The 17,491-nt window shown below is 45.2% G+C and overlaps 1 protein-coding gene across 11 annotated transcripts in view; it reads left to right on the forward strand.

Annotated features, from left to right (window-relative positions):
- Positions 1 to 17,144, forward strand: part of CHD5 (chromodomain helicase DNA binding protein 5) — a 133,781-nt gene extending 116,637 nt beyond the window's left edge. For 8 of the 11 annotated variants that reach the window (XM_075279768.1, XM_075279771.1, XM_075279772.1 and 5 more), the window contains 7 exons: positions 792 to 938; positions 1,596 to 1,704; positions 2,595 to 2,727; positions 3,250 to 3,445; positions 4,669 to 4,829; positions 7,178 to 7,292; positions 16,444 to 17,144. In XM_075279768.1, the coding sequence (XP_075135869.1) occupies positions 792 to 938; positions 1,596 to 1,704; positions 2,595 to 2,727; positions 3,250 to 3,445; positions 4,669 to 4,829; positions 7,178 to 7,292; positions 16,444 to 16,559 (977 nt within the window). In that variant the 3' untranslated portion in view covers positions 16,560 to 17,144. Of the gene's footprint in view, positions 1 to 791; positions 939 to 1,595; positions 1,705 to 2,594; positions 2,728 to 3,249; positions 3,446 to 4,668; positions 4,830 to 7,177; positions 7,293 to 7,415; positions 7,469 to 16,443 lie in introns of all 11 variants that reach the window. The other 3 variants (XM_075279776.1, XM_075279777.1, XM_075279778.1) reach the window with 3 other exon arrangements.
- Positions 17,145 to 17,491: the final 347 nt, after the last annotated feature.

A 17,491-nucleotide genomic window follows, 5' to 3' on the forward strand; every position in this document is an offset into this window, starting at 1 on the left:
CATAGACTATAATGGGGCCTGTGTGCTTGTCACCAGATCTCTGCACAGAACATGCTTACAGGAAAGTAGTTCACCATCTACTTTCCTGTCCACATGATTTGTATGGGCAGTGCGTGGCAAGCACACGGACCACATTATAGTCAGTGGGGTCCATATGCTTTTACTGCACATTGCTTGCAATTACATTTGTATTCCGTTCAGGGGGGTCTCCATGCAGCCTCTCCCAGGACAGAATCCAAACGCTGATGTGAACAGGGCATTAGGCTAGGTTCATACTTGCTCTCAGCCTGGGGATTCCGTTTCCCATTCCACTTTAAAATTGCGGAGAGAAAAGTTCTGCAAGCAGCGCTTTTCTCTCTGCATTTTTCGCCCTTTTCACGTGGAAACCCAGTGGACCCCATTATAGTCTAATCTCCTGAACGAAAACCCGAATTCAGGTGTGAACCTAGTGTAACCTAAACGACAAAATACTCTCCCTCTAATCCTTAAAATATATATAAAAGTTTTGCAAATAGTCTTGAATGAAAATCTCCTACCGTATTTCGTATACAGCCCCTATGCTGGCCTAAATGTCTCCATGGTTACAGATTTTGTGACATCTGATCCTGTAGTCATGCTTTACTCCCTCCCTTCTGCCTCTTTTCCTACTGTATGTAGATTATCAAGCAGAAAGGGCAAAGTGTAACTTGGTGACACAAGTCTGCATAGGGCCATACACATAAAGCAGTAGGTGTTTAATGAAATGTTGCTATAGTTTAGTCACTATTTGTTATCATTATTTCTTTGTGTAGAGGAGGAGAACAAACTAGATGACAAGGAGGAAATAGTGAATCAGCAGAATGGAGACAACTGTATAAAACAGGAAGACGAAGACGCGAAGCGAGACGATAGCGGAAAATTTAAATTTATGTTTAACATTGCAGATGGCGGTTTTACAGGTATTATTAACTCTCTATTGTCATTGCTTTTTGTTATAACATGAGGGCCATTGTCCTGAATATGCAAAGCGTTATAGTGACCTACAGTACATTTGTCTGGTTTGTCCAGGATGACAAAAAATCGTTGCTGTTTTCCAAAAACAATGCCCTACCTTTCCATGGGTTGTGGGTTGAATGTCGCTGAGCTGCAATACCACACATAAATTGTGTTTTTGGAAGAAAGCAGCCATGCTTTATTAATCCCGAACAACGTCATTAGTCGATATCTTCATTAGCCTTATTCTTTATTACTGTTCTGTGCCTGTTTTGCCAGATACAGATGATATTCCTTGTGTGCAGCCAGCACCGGGTACTAGCATCCTGTATTTGTTGTTGTATCCATGCTCATTGTATGGCACTATCTGGAGGTAATAGTGTGTCCATCACAATAGTGAGGAGGAAATGGGCAGAAGACAAGGTAACAATGCTTAGGTTCCTTAGTTCAATGTGAATGTATTATTGTGCTGAAGAACCAAGTATTCAGAGTAGTAACCCTGGAATATTCACAGGGATGCAATGTTATCACTCATACCAGTCATAATGTGGTATATATATGTCTACCTTATCATATATGGTGTGTGTAGTTTTTTGCTCGTTTACGTATTTTGTCTATTTTAGAGCTTCATACGTTATGGCAAAATGAAGAAAGGGCTGCCGTCACTTCTGGCAAAATCTATGACATATGGCACAGGAGACATGACTACTGGTTACTTGCTGGAATCGTGACGTATCCTTATCTGTAACTTTTTTGTCTGTAAATTTGCCCCTTCCCACCTATTGGGCTTCTCCCCGTTTATTAGATCAGAGAGGGGTCATATCACACTCAGGTTCTCTGGTGAAACAGGGGAAATGTCCCTGTAAAGTTTTACCTCCTCTTCCAAATTCACAGTAGCCATATCCCAGTAAATAATATTCTTACTTACCCATACTCCGTTTCTTTGAGGTCTGAGTTGATTAATTTTGTCACTGGCATAGACTTTATTTTATAAAGAGGTATTGTGTCCAATTGTTAAGGAATTTAACAATTTATCTTAACATCAGAAAATGGAGTTAAAAAAAAATAAAAAATCTCACGTGTTAAAATCCTAATGGGACGTTCTCCATCCAGAAATATGGTCCTTATATAAGTTGTGAGTCCAGGTTTCAGGACCATATTTTCTGGAGCACGAAACTCACGTGTAAGCTTTAAGGTACAGCGGATGTGATCATGTGGTACAGCGGGTCAGGACACAGGTTGTGTAGTTGGTTCGCTGCTCCATTGACGTCTCATGCCGGTGCCACTTTAATTAGCCGCAGGGTCTCTTCACTTGACAACCCCAGTGGAGGACAATACTCCCAGGCAATGATTATGACCTTTCCAGGGATGTCAGTGTGACGCTTGTTTCTGCATGCGGATTAATTCCATATTCCTAAGCTTCATGTGTCGCTCCCTATCTTTATTTAATTCTAATGAAAGGTTATGGCACCCCGGGAAGTGACACCTATTTATAGCTGGACATTTCTCTCTGCTTCTAATGAGCACTGTCTTTGTATTCAGATTCTCTACCACCTTGTCACCGTATATCGTGCTAATGATCTAACCCAAGTCTCTGCTCCTTAATTTGTGAACCCCTTCAGACATGGCTATGCTCGCTGGCAGGATATCCAGAATGATCCTCGCTATTTAATTCTAAATGAGCCTTTCAAGTCAGAGGTCCACAAGGGAAACTACCTGGAAATGAAGAATAAATTCCTTGCTCGGAGATTTAAGGTATTTGCAATGACAGATAATTATTAGGTGATTACGGCCTCTTGCTCACGACGTCTGAGGCCTTATTCTATGTCTTAATAAACAAACTGGAGATTTAAAGTGGACGTTTTACTGAATATTTGTATTTCTCTATAATCCTGGAGCATCTTTTCTTTTAGCTCTGTGCTGTTCTTCCAAGAAATGTAAGAATACATTGGCAGCTGGCTGTTACCAGTTGGGGAGTTGTCCCTGTATGGTCTGGCAATGTCCAATGGTTGCCCGTTCCTCAGTGGTTAGGACATACCTCTTTGATAAGGGAAGTGGTGACAACCATTTGGCAATTTATTCAGAAATTTTTTGCCACAATTTTGCATATATTTTATAGGTTCCACTTTTTTGCAGCTTGGTTCTGTTCAAGTGAATTAGGCTAAACTGCAATACTGAACACAACCCTTAGAGTGGTGCAATTTCTCTGAGATCCATATTTCACTTGAGTACAGGTAGTATAAATAATAACCTGTAACATACATTATTCTTTTCTAGTTGCTGGAACAGGCATTAGTCATTGAAGAGCAGCTTCGGAGAGCAGCATATCTCAATATGACCCAGGATCCAAACCACCCAGCCATGGCACTAAATGCCCGACTGGCCGAAGTGGAGTGCCTTGCTGAGAGCCATCAGCATCTCTCCAAAGAGTCCCTAGCAGGGAACAAGCCTGCTAATGCTGTACTACACAAAGGTTGGTGGCCTGTAGTTAATCTGTTCCTGACCACTAGTTTCCACAGTTGTTAGTTTTCCATATGAACAGTTTAGCCTTATGGCTGTTTAAGGGAGCATTCACATGGAGTAACGCGGCGCTTATTCTGGCACGATAATTTGCGTCAGAATCAGTGCTGCAAAACAGAATCCCATTGAGTTCACTGGGTTCCGTTTAACACACGTAACACATTGAAATCAACGGGAGGCTTTTTAACCCATTGATTTCCCAATGTGTTACGCGCGTTAAATGGAATCCAGTGAACTCAGTGGCATTCTGTTTTGTAGCGTTGATTCTTACATGAGTTATCGTGCCAGAATAAGCACCGCGTTACTCCGTGTGAATGCCCCTTAACACAAGAGGCTTGGTCCGTGTATCTACTAGGTTTGCCAGCTGAAATGCAGCTCAGCTGAACTAAACTAAGCATGTCAGATCAGCTGAGCCGGGTTTAGGCCAGTAAGTCTAACCAATATGTGGAATCATTTTTCAGGGCCGAATACCACCCTGTAAAACAGCCTTTAGGCTGAGGCCCCACGTTGCAAAAAAGCAACTCTTTATGTTTTCAAGATTTTGTTGTGTTTTTTTTTGAGCCAAAGCCAAGAATGGCTACAAAAGGAAAGGGAAATCTATAAAAAGTACTTATACTTCTACAGTTTGCTCAATCCACTCCTGGTTTTGGCTAAAAAAAACACTGCAACTAGAAAAAAAGCTGCATTTCTGCAATGTGGGGCCTCAACCTTAGGGAGCCTGCACACGGAGTTTACGCTCGCTCATTCTGAACGTAAAACTGGTTCAGAGTGAGCGGCGTAAAAAACAGATCCCATTGACTTGAATGGGTGCCGGCATACGCGCGCTCCCCATTGAAATCAATAGGAGGCTTTTTTATCTACTGCTTTCAAATTGTTACACGCGTTAAACGGAACTCATTGAATTCAATGGGATTCTGTTTTGCAGCGCTGATATCGTGTTATCGCTGATATCGTGACAGCGAGTTATCGTGCCAGAATCAGCGCTGCGTTTCTCCATCTGAATGCCCCCTAAAGTTTTCCATTCACTGACAGTACACAGTCGTAGAAACACTTTTTTATTTTTATTTTTTAAACCTTTTTTTCCCCCTTGTATAACAGATGTAATTGCCTGCTCTGGCTAACCCCGCTGGCTTCCTTTGCACTAGTATTCATATATATACACCCTGTGTCTTGCAGTTCTGAACCAATTAGAGGAGTTGTTAAGTGACATGAAAGCTGATGTGACGCGGTTGCCTTCCATGCTGTCTAGGATACCGCCCGTGGCTGCTCGCCTACAGATGTCTGAACGCAGTATACTTAGCAGGTTGACCAACCGCGGAGGTGACGCCACAGTCCAGGTTAGGTGATCTGGAGTTTATTATTCATTTCTCTTTTACTATACTGACATGAGGAAGTGTGCGCCTTGCACCCCATCAGTGACCCATTAAATCCATTTCTACGCAGAAGTCTTTAGATTATTTGAGATACTTTGCAGATGCTTTGCTTTACTTTCACCAGTCCTTCGTTAGATCATGTCTTATATTCCTTTTTCATCCATCCTGTAACTGCATTCAGAATTCTGACGGCTTCTTATTAGCTCTGAGCTCATATCACCTAGCAGCCCTCTGCTGGTTCAGTGTCTGTACAGAGCTTCGTTTGTATATAGTCATTATATTATACAAGGGGTTTATACACAGTGGTCCACATTTACTGAGAGACAATGTAAATTTATAGAGGCAGTCTGGAAATGTACCAGATATATAACAATGACTCGGGTTATAAAAAAAAAAAAATGGCACTCAGACTGCATATCTAAATGCTTATTTGTTGGTCTAATTTTTGCCAAAATTTTGGGGCTTTCACTTTGTATTCTGCTTCTGAAAAATGAAAGCTTCATTGTAATTGGTTACTGTGGTCAATTTACAATTTAGGCAGTTGAATAAATCTGTCCCTCTGTATGCAGTGTATGGTAACTTGTCCTAAACTAATTTAAAGAGGACTACAAATACAACATGCAGAGGGGGGAACTGCTCATATAATAACTAGAGATAGTATTAGTGGCGTAACTAGGAATGGCGGGCCCCCGTGGCGAACTTTTGACATGTCCCATAGTGGCCCCTGCACACAGTATTATCCCCCATAGTGGCCCCTCCACACAGTATTATGTCCCACTGTGGATACCGTTAAACAATTATTATACTCTGGGGTCTTTTCAGACCCCAGAGTATAATAATCGGAGACCCAGGGGGAGAAAAACATAAAAAACCCCTCTGTTACTCACCCATTTCCCGGCTCCTACGTTGTCGGCCTCCGAAGTAGTCCATCTTCAATGACGTCAGACGTCATATGACCCGGGACGCAGACCGGGGTCATGAGACGTTAGACGACTAGGCCGAAGCCTGCCCGGATCGTGGAGAGGTAAGTAACAGTGTTTTTTACGTTTCTTATCTCTCCCAGGCCGCCAATCAATATACTCGGGGGTCCGAAAAGATCCCCGAATATAATGATAGCAGCGGTAGCGGCTATGCCGGTAGTTACACCACTGGTATTACTCCTCGTGTTCACAAAAGGCAGTTTATCTTTTTGCTTTAAACCAAGCCCCTTTGCCAAGCAGGTCAAAAAGGTCTAAAACTAGATGCGTCCAGAAACAGCAGAAAATCCTGTGGTCAGATGTGTATCAATTAGAATTAGGCTACGTTTACATCTGCGCTAGAGAATGGGCGGTGGAAAATGTCCTGCACGATGGATTATTCGCTCTGCCAGTTTCAGTGTAAATGAGTGCACACGACTGATCCCCGTTATAGCCAATGGGGTCCACTGGGGTCTGTGTGTAACCACTGTTTTTGGGGTCTGCCCCATGTATGGTTGCTGGGGCGGGCTATAGCTGTTGGCCGACAGCTATAAAAACTGTGTAGGCAGCCATATTTTAGTTCAAGGCATGTTTAAAATCAATATTTTAATACAATTTTCACAAGGCATAGTTCTTGCAGATGTTCAGTATGATGTCCATGATTAGAGATGAGCGAGTACTGTTCGGATCAGCCGATCCGAACAGCATGCTCGCATAGAAGTGGTTACCACAGAAAACAAGACAGCTAAGAAGGTGCAGTTTAGGCTCTCGCAATAATACGCTAAACAAAAGAGAGAAAGGGCTGGAGCCTTGAAGGAGGTCTTCTCGGGGAGTATTAGAAGGTGCGAGTAGGATCAGGGAGACACAAAGATGAGGGGGCCAACGGGGCCACACGGTGGCTCAGTGGTTAGCACTGCAGCCCTGCAGTTCTGGAGTCCTGGTGTTCAAATCCCACCAAGGGCAAAAAGAAACCATCTGCAAGGAGTTTGTATGTTCTCCCCGTGTTTACATGGATTTCCATCCCATATTCCAAAAATGTACATTGGGAGCTCTATGTGGGGCTCACAATCTACATTAAAAAAAAAAAAAAAAAAAGATGAGGGGGGACAACAGAGGAAGAAAATGAGGGACATCGGAATTGAATGTAGTAACATAAATGCATCCCAAGTTATCAAGAGCTCAAGATAAAGAGCTAGCGAAATCAGTCACCTCCTGGAACACCAACCCATGGCCGCCAGAGAGCATCAAACCTGGAGGAGTCACACATCTTATATTAGATATCTATCTATTAGCTATAGACTATGTTTGTTCTCGCCATGCTGATTCTGAATGACCATACTTCACCTATAATTTTAGGGAACATTTGGATCCTCACAGATGTACAACAACAACTTTGGCCCAAATTTCCGAGGACCTGGTCCGGGCAGTATTGTGAACTACAGCCAGATGCCCCTCGGGCCTTATGTGACCGGTAGGTTGACTGTCTAGTCCCGTTGTCTTTATGAAATGTACAAGTACTATGGGAATATTCAATTGACTGCCGGTAAGCTCAGAGGACACTCGGCAAGCAAGATGTTTTCTCTCTTATTAATAGATTTTTAGCCGTTTCCGAGATTTCCTCTGTGGCAGTCTCCATTTCCAGAGGAGGTAAGCAGACCTGTGTCTCTGTGCTTCATACCATCCGTGTCATTCTCTAATGGTGGTGCCTTACTCTGGACCTCACATGGTGTTTCCATTGAAGATAAGACTGAGAAGGACCATTTCATTATATGTGGTTGTTAGAACCGGTCATAGATGTTGATGGTACATTTTTCAGCCTGCTGGTCAGGCACATGCTATACAACCTGTTTGTTGTCAGCTTCACATCAAATTAAGAGAAGTAGTCGGAGCGTAACACTGTTAACATTTCTATTCCACAGCTTCTTAGTTGCATGTATTTGCATGGAAGGATGGTTGCAGTCAATACGACTTGATGTGACATGAACACATATGAGGGAGATTTATAACGTCTACCCATAGCAAACCAATCGCAGAAAAGCTTTCAATTCCACAGTGCTGTTGAAAATGAAAGCCACACTGTGATTGGTTGCTGTGGGCAAAGAGACTTTCATAAATCTGCCCCATGGTGTGTTTGATGTTCTTTTATACCACGTATTGAGAGAAAAAAATACATGAAAATATTCCTTTTTTGAACATCGGGACTCAAAAACGTATTCAGCAATAGAAATGAATAACAATAGCATCCAATCGAAAATCACTAAGGCCTCTTCACATGGTCAGTATATTGCATCAGTATTTGTAAGCCAAACGCAGGAGTGCGTCCAGAACGCACAAGAGGGGCAGAGCTTTCCACCTTTTCTCTCTGTATCTTCCATTCCTGGTTTCATCTTCCAAATACTGATGCAAATTATTGCTGTGTGAACAAAGTCCAAGGCTACCTTTGGATACAAAAAATTTACTGATCAGAATTCTTTGAAAACATTTTAATGGCAAACTGACAACTTTATTGTAAGGTCACGGCCCCTCCACCGTCACCTCTCGGACCCCCACGATAAGATCACGGGTTACGAGGGGTTGCCAAGGCAGCCCGAAGTCTGGGCCACAGCCTCCTGACTCCCTATGCACAGTGCACATAGGAATTACTATTTGAGATCCCAGCTTTAAGTCCACTTGTGGGATAGGTAAAAAGAGAAAAAAACACAGTGAAAAAAATAAACAAATAAATAAATAAACATGTTAAGTTTCCCAGCATGCGTATAAGACCAGGTTCACACGGAGTATTCTGGCTCGTCATTTGGTACGTAGGCACCGCGGGAGGATTTGCGGGCCGCATACGCTCCCTTTGATTTCAATGGGAGCCGGTATCGTACACGCGGCGCTATTTTGTGTCCGTGATTTTGCGGCGGCCGCAAAATAGCGCCGTGTGTACGGTACCGGCTCCCATTGAAAACAATGGGAGCGTATACGGCCCGCAAATCTTCCTGCGGCGTCTACGTACCAAATGACGAGCCAGAATACTCCGTGTGAACCCGGCCTAAGTCCCCACTAAAAGTAGTGTTATTTATCCCATATTGTGAACCCTGTAAAAAAAAACAAAAACCCCACAATGCACAAATGAACGTATTTTAGCTACTTTGCTTTTTCCAAAAAAATAACAATAAAACATGATGAAAAAGTCATACACACCAAACATTGGTTGTAATAAAAAGTACAACTTGTCCCATAAATAAAGAGCCCTGACATATCCCTGTCGGCAGTACAGTAAAAAAGTTATAGACATCAGAAGATGGCGACTCCAGCAAAATGGTTGATTTTTTAAACAAGTAAGTTTTAGCTGTAAAAATGGTAAAACGTAATAAAACCGATATAAATATGGTATCGCTGTCATTGTAATGACCTGCCGGACAAAGCTGCCATGTTTTTTTTTTTAATGCAGAGTGAATGCCGTAAAAACAAAATGTAAAAAATGCTGATAGAATTGTGTTATTTCACATGGACCCCCCCCCCCCCCCCAAAAAAAAAACTTAAATAAAAGTTAATGAAAACAATATACATCCCCCCAAAATGGTGGCAGATGAAAGTACGACTCTTGACGCAAAGTAAGGGGGAGTTCACAAGTAACGTGCCGCGTGATGTGGCACATATACGTCATGTGACATTTTGCGGGCCGTATACGCTCCCGCAAAATTACGTCCGCAAAATAAGGCAGCGTTTACGATCCACACTCCCATTTAAATCAATGGGAGCGTATATGGCCCGCAAAATCTCACACAGCGTATATGTGCCACATCACGTGGCACGTTACTCCGTGTGAACTCCCCCTAAAGCCCCTGGACAGAAAAATAAAAAAGTTAGGAATTTTGGAAGACGGGGAGGAAAAATTTGAAAAAAAAGTCACCGAGCATTAACGTACAAACTATCCAGAGCCATTAAGGGGTTAATAAGATATTTCTGCGCTGTGAAGAAAGAACAAAATTATGAACGCTCGAAAATCTTACAAGTTCATGGTCCCATTGTGCCCTCACCGGTATTAGAGGAAAATTGGAGAGAAGTGTCCAGGGCCATTTCTGCTATTTCATCACTGCTGTTTGATGATCAATATTAATTCACAGCAGTAAATTATTCATATTGACAGAACTTTCACGATATAGAAAAGATGCAGTAAGTGCGCGGCGGATGAATTATTTATCCTCTCCAGTTCTTGACCACTTACAGTTTCCACAGTCATAGTGGAGTACAGGATCTGTCAATGCATCATTTTTATGGAAGTCATTAAAAAGTTGATGCACAAGGGAAAAAAAATACCTAGATGGCCGCAGTTCTTGTCTAGAGGTATGACTGTGGGACCCTCAGTGCTTTCATCCTTAGGATTGGTGGGGGTCCAAAAGGTCACACTACCACCAATCAGAAAGTGATATCCTAGTGATATATTTTTGACAGGAATACCCCTTTAACTGTATGCGCCCTAGGAATCAGTGGCGGGCCCAGATCACAGAGTTCCCCTTTTCTAGTATAAATGGATATTTAGATATTTTCTTTACATCATTTTCACCAATCATCCTACTTATGAACACACCCCAACCCAAATGACAATTGTAGTTTGGGGAGGTAAAAGAGCATGGCTCCAAGTGTTACACACACATGAAAAATTAAAAAAAAAATGGATGTAGTGAATTTCGCCATGTACTCTACCCTGAAATTTCTACTAGATGTATCCTACATCCACTGAATACAGTTCGTTTCAGAAAAATTACTGGAAGGGTACTGGGATAGGTAGCTGGCAAGGGACCAGGCGGACCCTAGTATTAGACACCAGAGGTTATAGGCTGAGGGATAGTCAAGGACCGGCCCGAAGTCAGAGGCAGGTGGTAGCCAAACAAGGTCAGGGTGGGCAATTCAGGCTCAGTAATCCAGGACAGGCCGAAGTCTTAAGCCAGGTTCACATGGGGTTTTTGGTTTGGATTTTGATCTGGAATCCATGTGAAAATCCAGCTCAAAAAACCCCGCCTCCCATTGAATTCAATGGGTTCCTTTTTCCGCGAACGACATGCCCTTTCTTGAGCCGGATTCCGTCGCGGACATCCGCGGTGCGACACTCCCTTCCAACTAGGCCCATTCATTTGGGCCTAATCCGGAGCGGAATGCTGCGAATGGATACCGGTGCACTGTATGCACTGCACCAGCATCCATATGCGGCTAGCCATTTTTTGGACCTGAGGCGGCCTCTGCGTCAAAATCCGGTCCAAAACCCCCCCGTGTGAACCTGGCTTTACACAGGTAGGCAGCAGAGCAGATCAGGATCAGAAGTGTGGTCAATAAACAATAATCCAAACACAGATTCAGTGTTGTATGGGCATGGTTCAGAGGGCTAGCAGACTAATATAGGCCAAAGCCATCAGGGATTGGCTCAGGAGCACCCACAGATGAACTCATAATGTCTTATGGCCTGGAGCCGGTGCAGCTGCAGAGAGTGCCAGAAAGAAAGATTATGAATGATAATCTGTTTTCCCTTAGCCCAAACAGCAGCACAACTGGGGTATTCCTGCCCCTATGAGCTGTTAGGACAGGTGGAATTTTTAATTACCTAACAGCTTTGACCCCTATAAGAGGCTGGAAGACCTGCTCCTCCCTTGTGTTAGTATCAAGTATGATATATAAAGAGCAATTACAAAGTGGTACACACACATAAAGAATCTGTACAACAGTACCTCCTAGGGAGGGAGCCTTGTGCTGCTGTTTGGGCTAAGGGAAAACAGATTATCATTCATAATCTTTCTTTCCCCCTACGCCCAACAGCAGCACAACTGGGGATTTAGCAAGTATTGTTTCCCCTAGGGCGGGTCAGTCTGGCAGGCTGATGCCAAGACGGAGTGCCCAAATGCTGTAGCATCGGCCGTACGCCAGTCCAGTCTGTAATGTTTGGCAAAAGTCAGTTGTGAGCTCCAAGAGGCTGCAGCACATAAAAGAGAGGAACCGTTTCTCTGCCCATGATGTCGCCACTGCCCGGGTGGCATGGGCTCATAGGAATTCTGGAACAGGACGATCTTGGGCTTGTAGGGAACAGCTAATAGCTTCTCTGATCCATCTAGACAAGGTTACCTTTGATGCTTTACAGCCTCTATAGTGACCAAACACATTAACCAGAAGATTCTCTGATCTTCGGAACGGTGCTGTACGGTCTAGGTAGATACGTAGTTCTCTTACCAGATCCAGTGTGTGTAGCTTCTCCTCCTGCTCCGTGGCAGGAGAGGGAAAGACCCCGGTAAGGTGATCCATTGATTGGTGTTCTGAAGTATGGGTACCTTCGGCAAGAATCCTGGGACGAACCTCAGCTGCACCCTGTCTGGAAAGAAGGTTGTGAAGAGTTCGGAGGCCGCTAAGGCCTGTAGTCCACCAACTCTTAGCGGAGGTTATTGCCAGCAGGAACGCCACCTTGAATGACAGGTACTTCCAGTCCACTTCAGATAATGGTTCGAAGGGGGGCGCACAAAGCCCTTGTAGAACCGCGGCCAGGTCCCACCTTGGGACAGGGGGCCGTACCTGGGGGCGGAGCCTGGCAGCCCCCCTAAGGAACTGTTTGACAAGAGGATCTTGTAATAACCGTGTCTCCAGGAGAGCAGATAGAGCTGACACTTGGACCTTGAGGGTGGCAGGTGCTAGTCCTCTCTCCAGGTCGTTCTGTAAGAACTCTAGGACTGCATCTCTGTCTGGATCGTGCTGGTTGCCTGTACACCAATCTCGGAATATCCGGGAGATCCTGTGGTAGCTCTGATTGATTGGTTGCCTCTGCTCTTGAATGGGCTAAGGTACTTAGCACTCCCTGGGACAATCCTCTGTCTGCGCATATGGCGCGGTTAACCTCCAGGCAGTGAGGTTGAATTTGTCTAGGCCCAGGCACGGCCGACTGTTCAGTGACACCAGGTTCCTGACTGGTGGAAGCCTCCAGTAGTTCCCCCGACTCATAAGGATAAGGTCGGTGAACCATGCCCTTTTTGGCCAGAACGGCATGATCACTATAGCCGAAGTCTGGTCCTGCCTGAGTTTCGCCAATACCTTCGGGATAAGAGGGAACACGTATGCCAGTTTGCACCTCCATGGTATTGACAGGGCATCCACAGCCAAAGGGTTGTCTTCCCGGTACAGGGAGCAAAACCTTTCTACTTTGACATTGTGTTGGGTGGCCATCAGATCCACCTCGGGGAGACCCCACCTCCTGGTCAGGTAGTGGAAGATGTCCTGATTCAAGGACCATTTGCCTGCGGTCGGGTGGCCTCTGCTGAGTTGATCCGCTAGGATGTTCAGGCGGCCCTGGATATGTACCGCGGCCAGCTGGGAGAGGTTCCGTTCTGCCCAGGAGAAGATCAGGTTGGTGACTTGCAGGAGCGAGGGGGACCTGGTACCTCCCTGCTTGTTGATATAATGGACTGTCATCAGATTGTCCGACCTTACTTTGACCGCCTTCTCCCGTAGAAGTGGTGCAAATGACAGAAGGGCTCAATGATAAGCTCGCGCCAATTGGATGAGCGCGTCCTCTCCTGCTGATTCCACATACCTTGTACCGGGGTCTCCCCCAGATGAGCTCCCCTGCCTGTGGGGGAGGCATCTGTAGTCAACAGGGTCCAGGCGGGCTGGACCGAGGACTTCCCATCTCGTAGATGGGTCCACCAGGGCAAGGTTTGCCGGGTGCTGATGGTTAACTGAATTGGCTTCTGTAAACCTGAAGGACTGTGATTCCAGACTCTCAAGCTCTCGTTCTGTAGTGGGCGCATATGCCATAGGGCCCAAGGAACTGCATCTAGGGTAGCGGACATCAATCCAAGGACCTTCATAGCCGTCCTGATGGTGACCTTCCTTGTAGAAGATAAGTGATGTATTGCCCGAGCAATTTTCCTTTTGCGAGGAGAGGGTAGAGAGACCATCATGTTGAGAGAGTCTAGAATAAGTCCCAGGAACTGAACTTGTGTTGATGGCACCACTACTGACTTCTGCCAGTTTACCAGCCACCCCAGCTTGTCTAGTAGAGCTACGATGGTCTGCACCTGCGTGGTAAGAACCTCCTTTGAATGAGCCTTCAGAAGCCAGTCGTCCAGGTACGGGACTATGAATATGCCTTGAAGGCGCAGGGCAGCAGCGACCGGAGCTATGACCTTTGTGAAGGTGTGGGGGGCGGAGGATATGAGGTGGGAGAATTAGAAGGAGGTTCTCTTACGGCCACGAGAGGAACCCCAACCTCTTCCTCCGCCGGACCACCGCTGGCCTCTGGTTCCTCTTCTAGAGGCTCCCCGACCCCGAAAGGAGGAGCTCTGTCCTTCAAAGGGCTGAGGTAGATTTTTGCCTTGGAGTCGGCCAATCCCTCCATAATGCGGTCGAGCTCCTTCCCGAACAGCCGGCCAGGTTCAAAGGGGAGGCTACACAGGCTGTTCTTAGATGTGAGGTCAGCTCTCCAGGGCTTCAGCAACAGGGGCCGGCGAGCAGCGGTAGCTAACGCCATAGATCTAGCGGCCAGACGGGTCTGGAAATGGGTGGCCTCCGTTAAGTGGTCTACCAGCAAGGTGATGTCCGACATCGCCGCTAGGAGGTCGTCCCGATCCACTCCGGAGTCAATGTCTTTGGCCAGAGACGAGAGCTCTGCCCGCAGGCCAGTGACTACTTCATTGGTGACAATGCCAAGAGAGGCCTGGGCAGAGGAGGCCGAATACACTCGCCTCAGGGATCCTTCCACCCGTCAATCCATAGGATCCCTCAGACTTGACCCGTCTTCAGTCGGGAGGACCGTGCGTCCTGATAATTTGGCGACAGCCACATCCACTTTAGGCGGAGAGCCCCACGCCTTTAGCTGGCTTTCAGAGACAGGGAATAGGGTTTTAAAACGCCTAGATGGGGCAAAGGGTTTTTATGGGCGCCTCCACTCTCCTTCCATCAGGCGGAGCATCTCTGAGGAAGGCTTGAAGGTACGGGACCTGCGGCCTGCGCCTTCTCCACCCTCCTGGTCTCTGATCCTGAGTGCTCTGAACAATTTTGACATCTTCTCCTCAGAATCCGACGACAACCCCACATCTCTGAGGCGCAGGTTCTCCAAGGGCGGGAGGGACAGTTCACAGTCCAGGCGCGGTCTCTTGGCAAGGTGGGAGACGGAGGTTTCCATCTTCTTCACGGAATCCTGGACAAATCCCTTCACCCAGGATACCATCTCACGCATGGGGGTCGCCTCAGAGGAGGGAGCTTTACATCCCTGGCAAAACCGGTACTGGGAGTCGTCCGGAAGAGGGATTCTGCAGGTGGCACACGTAAGGTGCTTTCTCTTTGAGACTGCTTTCCTCCGTGGAGGAATGGTGGAGGAGGAAGAAGAAGACATTCTGTGGGAGAAGAGAGAAACAACAATACTAACAAACTTGCCCCCATGGTGGGGATACTCCCCTGCCCCGCCCCTGGAGGATATCTGCGGCTGCGTTAGTTAGGAGGGAGAGCACAACAATGGCGTAGACCATTACAATATGTCTGTATAAGAGACCAATCCGTTCTAGACCTCATCTTATCGGGTCAATAGTTTCAGTACCTTAACCAAATTAGGAAAAAAAAAGAAAAGAAAAGCCCTGAGTTCTAATGCACATGGCAACTAGACAGAACAAAATCAGATTGGCTGCGGCAAGTAAGAGCGGCGCCTTTTAGTCCGTGAAGCCGCCATGTCTTCAGATGTCCTGAACTCAATTTCACATTCATCAAATGATAAGATCATATATTCTATCGAGTCATTTACAGGGACAGAAGAGCCGCGTATCATATCTAGGACTTGGGTTCATTTTTGCCATAAATTAAGGACCCTCAATGACCTCTGATAGAAGACTGTCTTTGATTTGGAGACAATATTCATATTCATCGTGAAGACATTTATTATACTATTATATGACTTTCATATCTGCACGTTACAACTAATGTACATGTCATAGGGGATTATGGACCTGCCCGTCAGAAGGCTCAGTCCACGTCATGCACCAGGCCACCAGTAATAGTCTGATTTTTTTTGCTGTTGTATATATCTTTATATTTCCTTCTTCTTGCTTTACACTTGGACATACCTGAATCAGAAAATATTCTATGCACTTTGTTATGTGCAGGGAGCGGATCTGTCTCCATCACATAAGGTCGGTGGTGAATCTTGTGGTATAATAGGGGTATTAACCCTCATTGTAATCCTGCCCTCTGATGGTAATAGGAAGAGTCAAGAGCCTCTGGTGAATACAGGGCCAGCTGTGTGTTGCGAAAACTACAATAGTTTGGATTCTCTAGTATAGCCAGTAATAGATAGAGATGAGCGAACACTGTTCGGATCAGCCGATCCGAACAGCACGCACCCATAGAAATGAATGGAAGCACCTGGCACGTACACTTTGCCGGCGGCCGGTCGCCGTGCCAGGTGCTTCCATTCATTTCTATGGGTGCGTGCTGTTCGGATCGGCTGATTCGAACAGTGTTCGCTCATCTCTAGTAATAGAGACTTGCAGAGATTTAGACATTCGATTCCCTTTAAGCTTAGTGTTCCTTTAAATTTCTACGCTAGCAAAGAGTTATGCATTGTGCAGTGTTACATTTCAGGTTCCCTATCTCATTCTTTACCCCTACAGCATCGAATGGAACCCACCCATGTTACCCGGAGAGGAAATCGTTAGAGTCATTGATGGACAGTACCACTTTAGAACGGAAGGGGAGACCACACGACATCATTTTTATTGAAGACTAAATTCACAGCCCTGAAGCAAGAGACAGCCATATCCACATTTCTAGTGTCCTACAAAATGCTGAACGATCCAACGAACTTCTTGTTAAAACAAAAAGTAAAAAAAAACAAAAACAAAAAAAACAACAGGATTTAATTTCCTTGTACATTTTTTGCACTTTCTTATTGAAGACTTGAAGAGTTTGTCTTGTTACAAGTTGAAATACACCTGGAGGATAATACCGGACTATTTCTGTTTCTTTCCCATCAGAGGAAACCAGTTTGTTGTCAAGGAACCAACCTATATGCAGCCTTTTCACTTGGTTAAACCTTATATGCCTTTTTTGTTGTTTTTTTTGGTTTTTCGTTGGTTTTTTTCAGAGCTGCATGCACTTATTTGGCTCTTCGGATGACATTAGCTGGTCACAGTTAAACCCATCCCGCAACAGCCATCGTCATGACTGGAATATTGAGCAACTGTTACTGCAACCACAGATACAGAACGACTAATACTACAAGTTTCCTGGTGTATTTTTTGCCAAAAGCAAGAGCTGCCTATTGTGCTCGTCTTTCTGTCCACATATTACTCAATAAACAAACTCCGCCCACTTGCACGCCATTTTTCTTTTCAGAGTCAAAGAGATAATATTGCGACTATAAATGCGACTTGTCGTTTTGGGTGTTTGAGCTGCATAGTAGCAAAAATAAGCTACAAAAATAAGGCCCCACGTGGCGTAAAAACCGCAGCGTTTTACAGTCACTGGCGAATCCCATCCACACATTGCAGAAAAATATAAGCCGCGGAAACTGTTGCTGCTGTGGTTTTTGCTGCCATGCTTTTTTTGCTGTGGCCCACTACACAGGGTCTTAGCCTAAAGGTAATGTAAATGTAAATATGTATTTCGCAAAAGTCTGCTTCTGTGACAAGAGTCAAGAGATAGAGGAGTGTAGTTTAA

Source organism: Leptodactylus fuscus, chromosome 6, assembly GCF_031893055.1.
Source record: "Leptodactylus fuscus isolate aLepFus1 chromosome 6, aLepFus1.hap2, whole genome shotgun sequence".
In the NCBI taxonomy this organism is placed as follows: Eukaryota; Metazoa; Chordata; class Amphibia; order Anura; family Leptodactylidae; genus Leptodactylus; species Leptodactylus fuscus.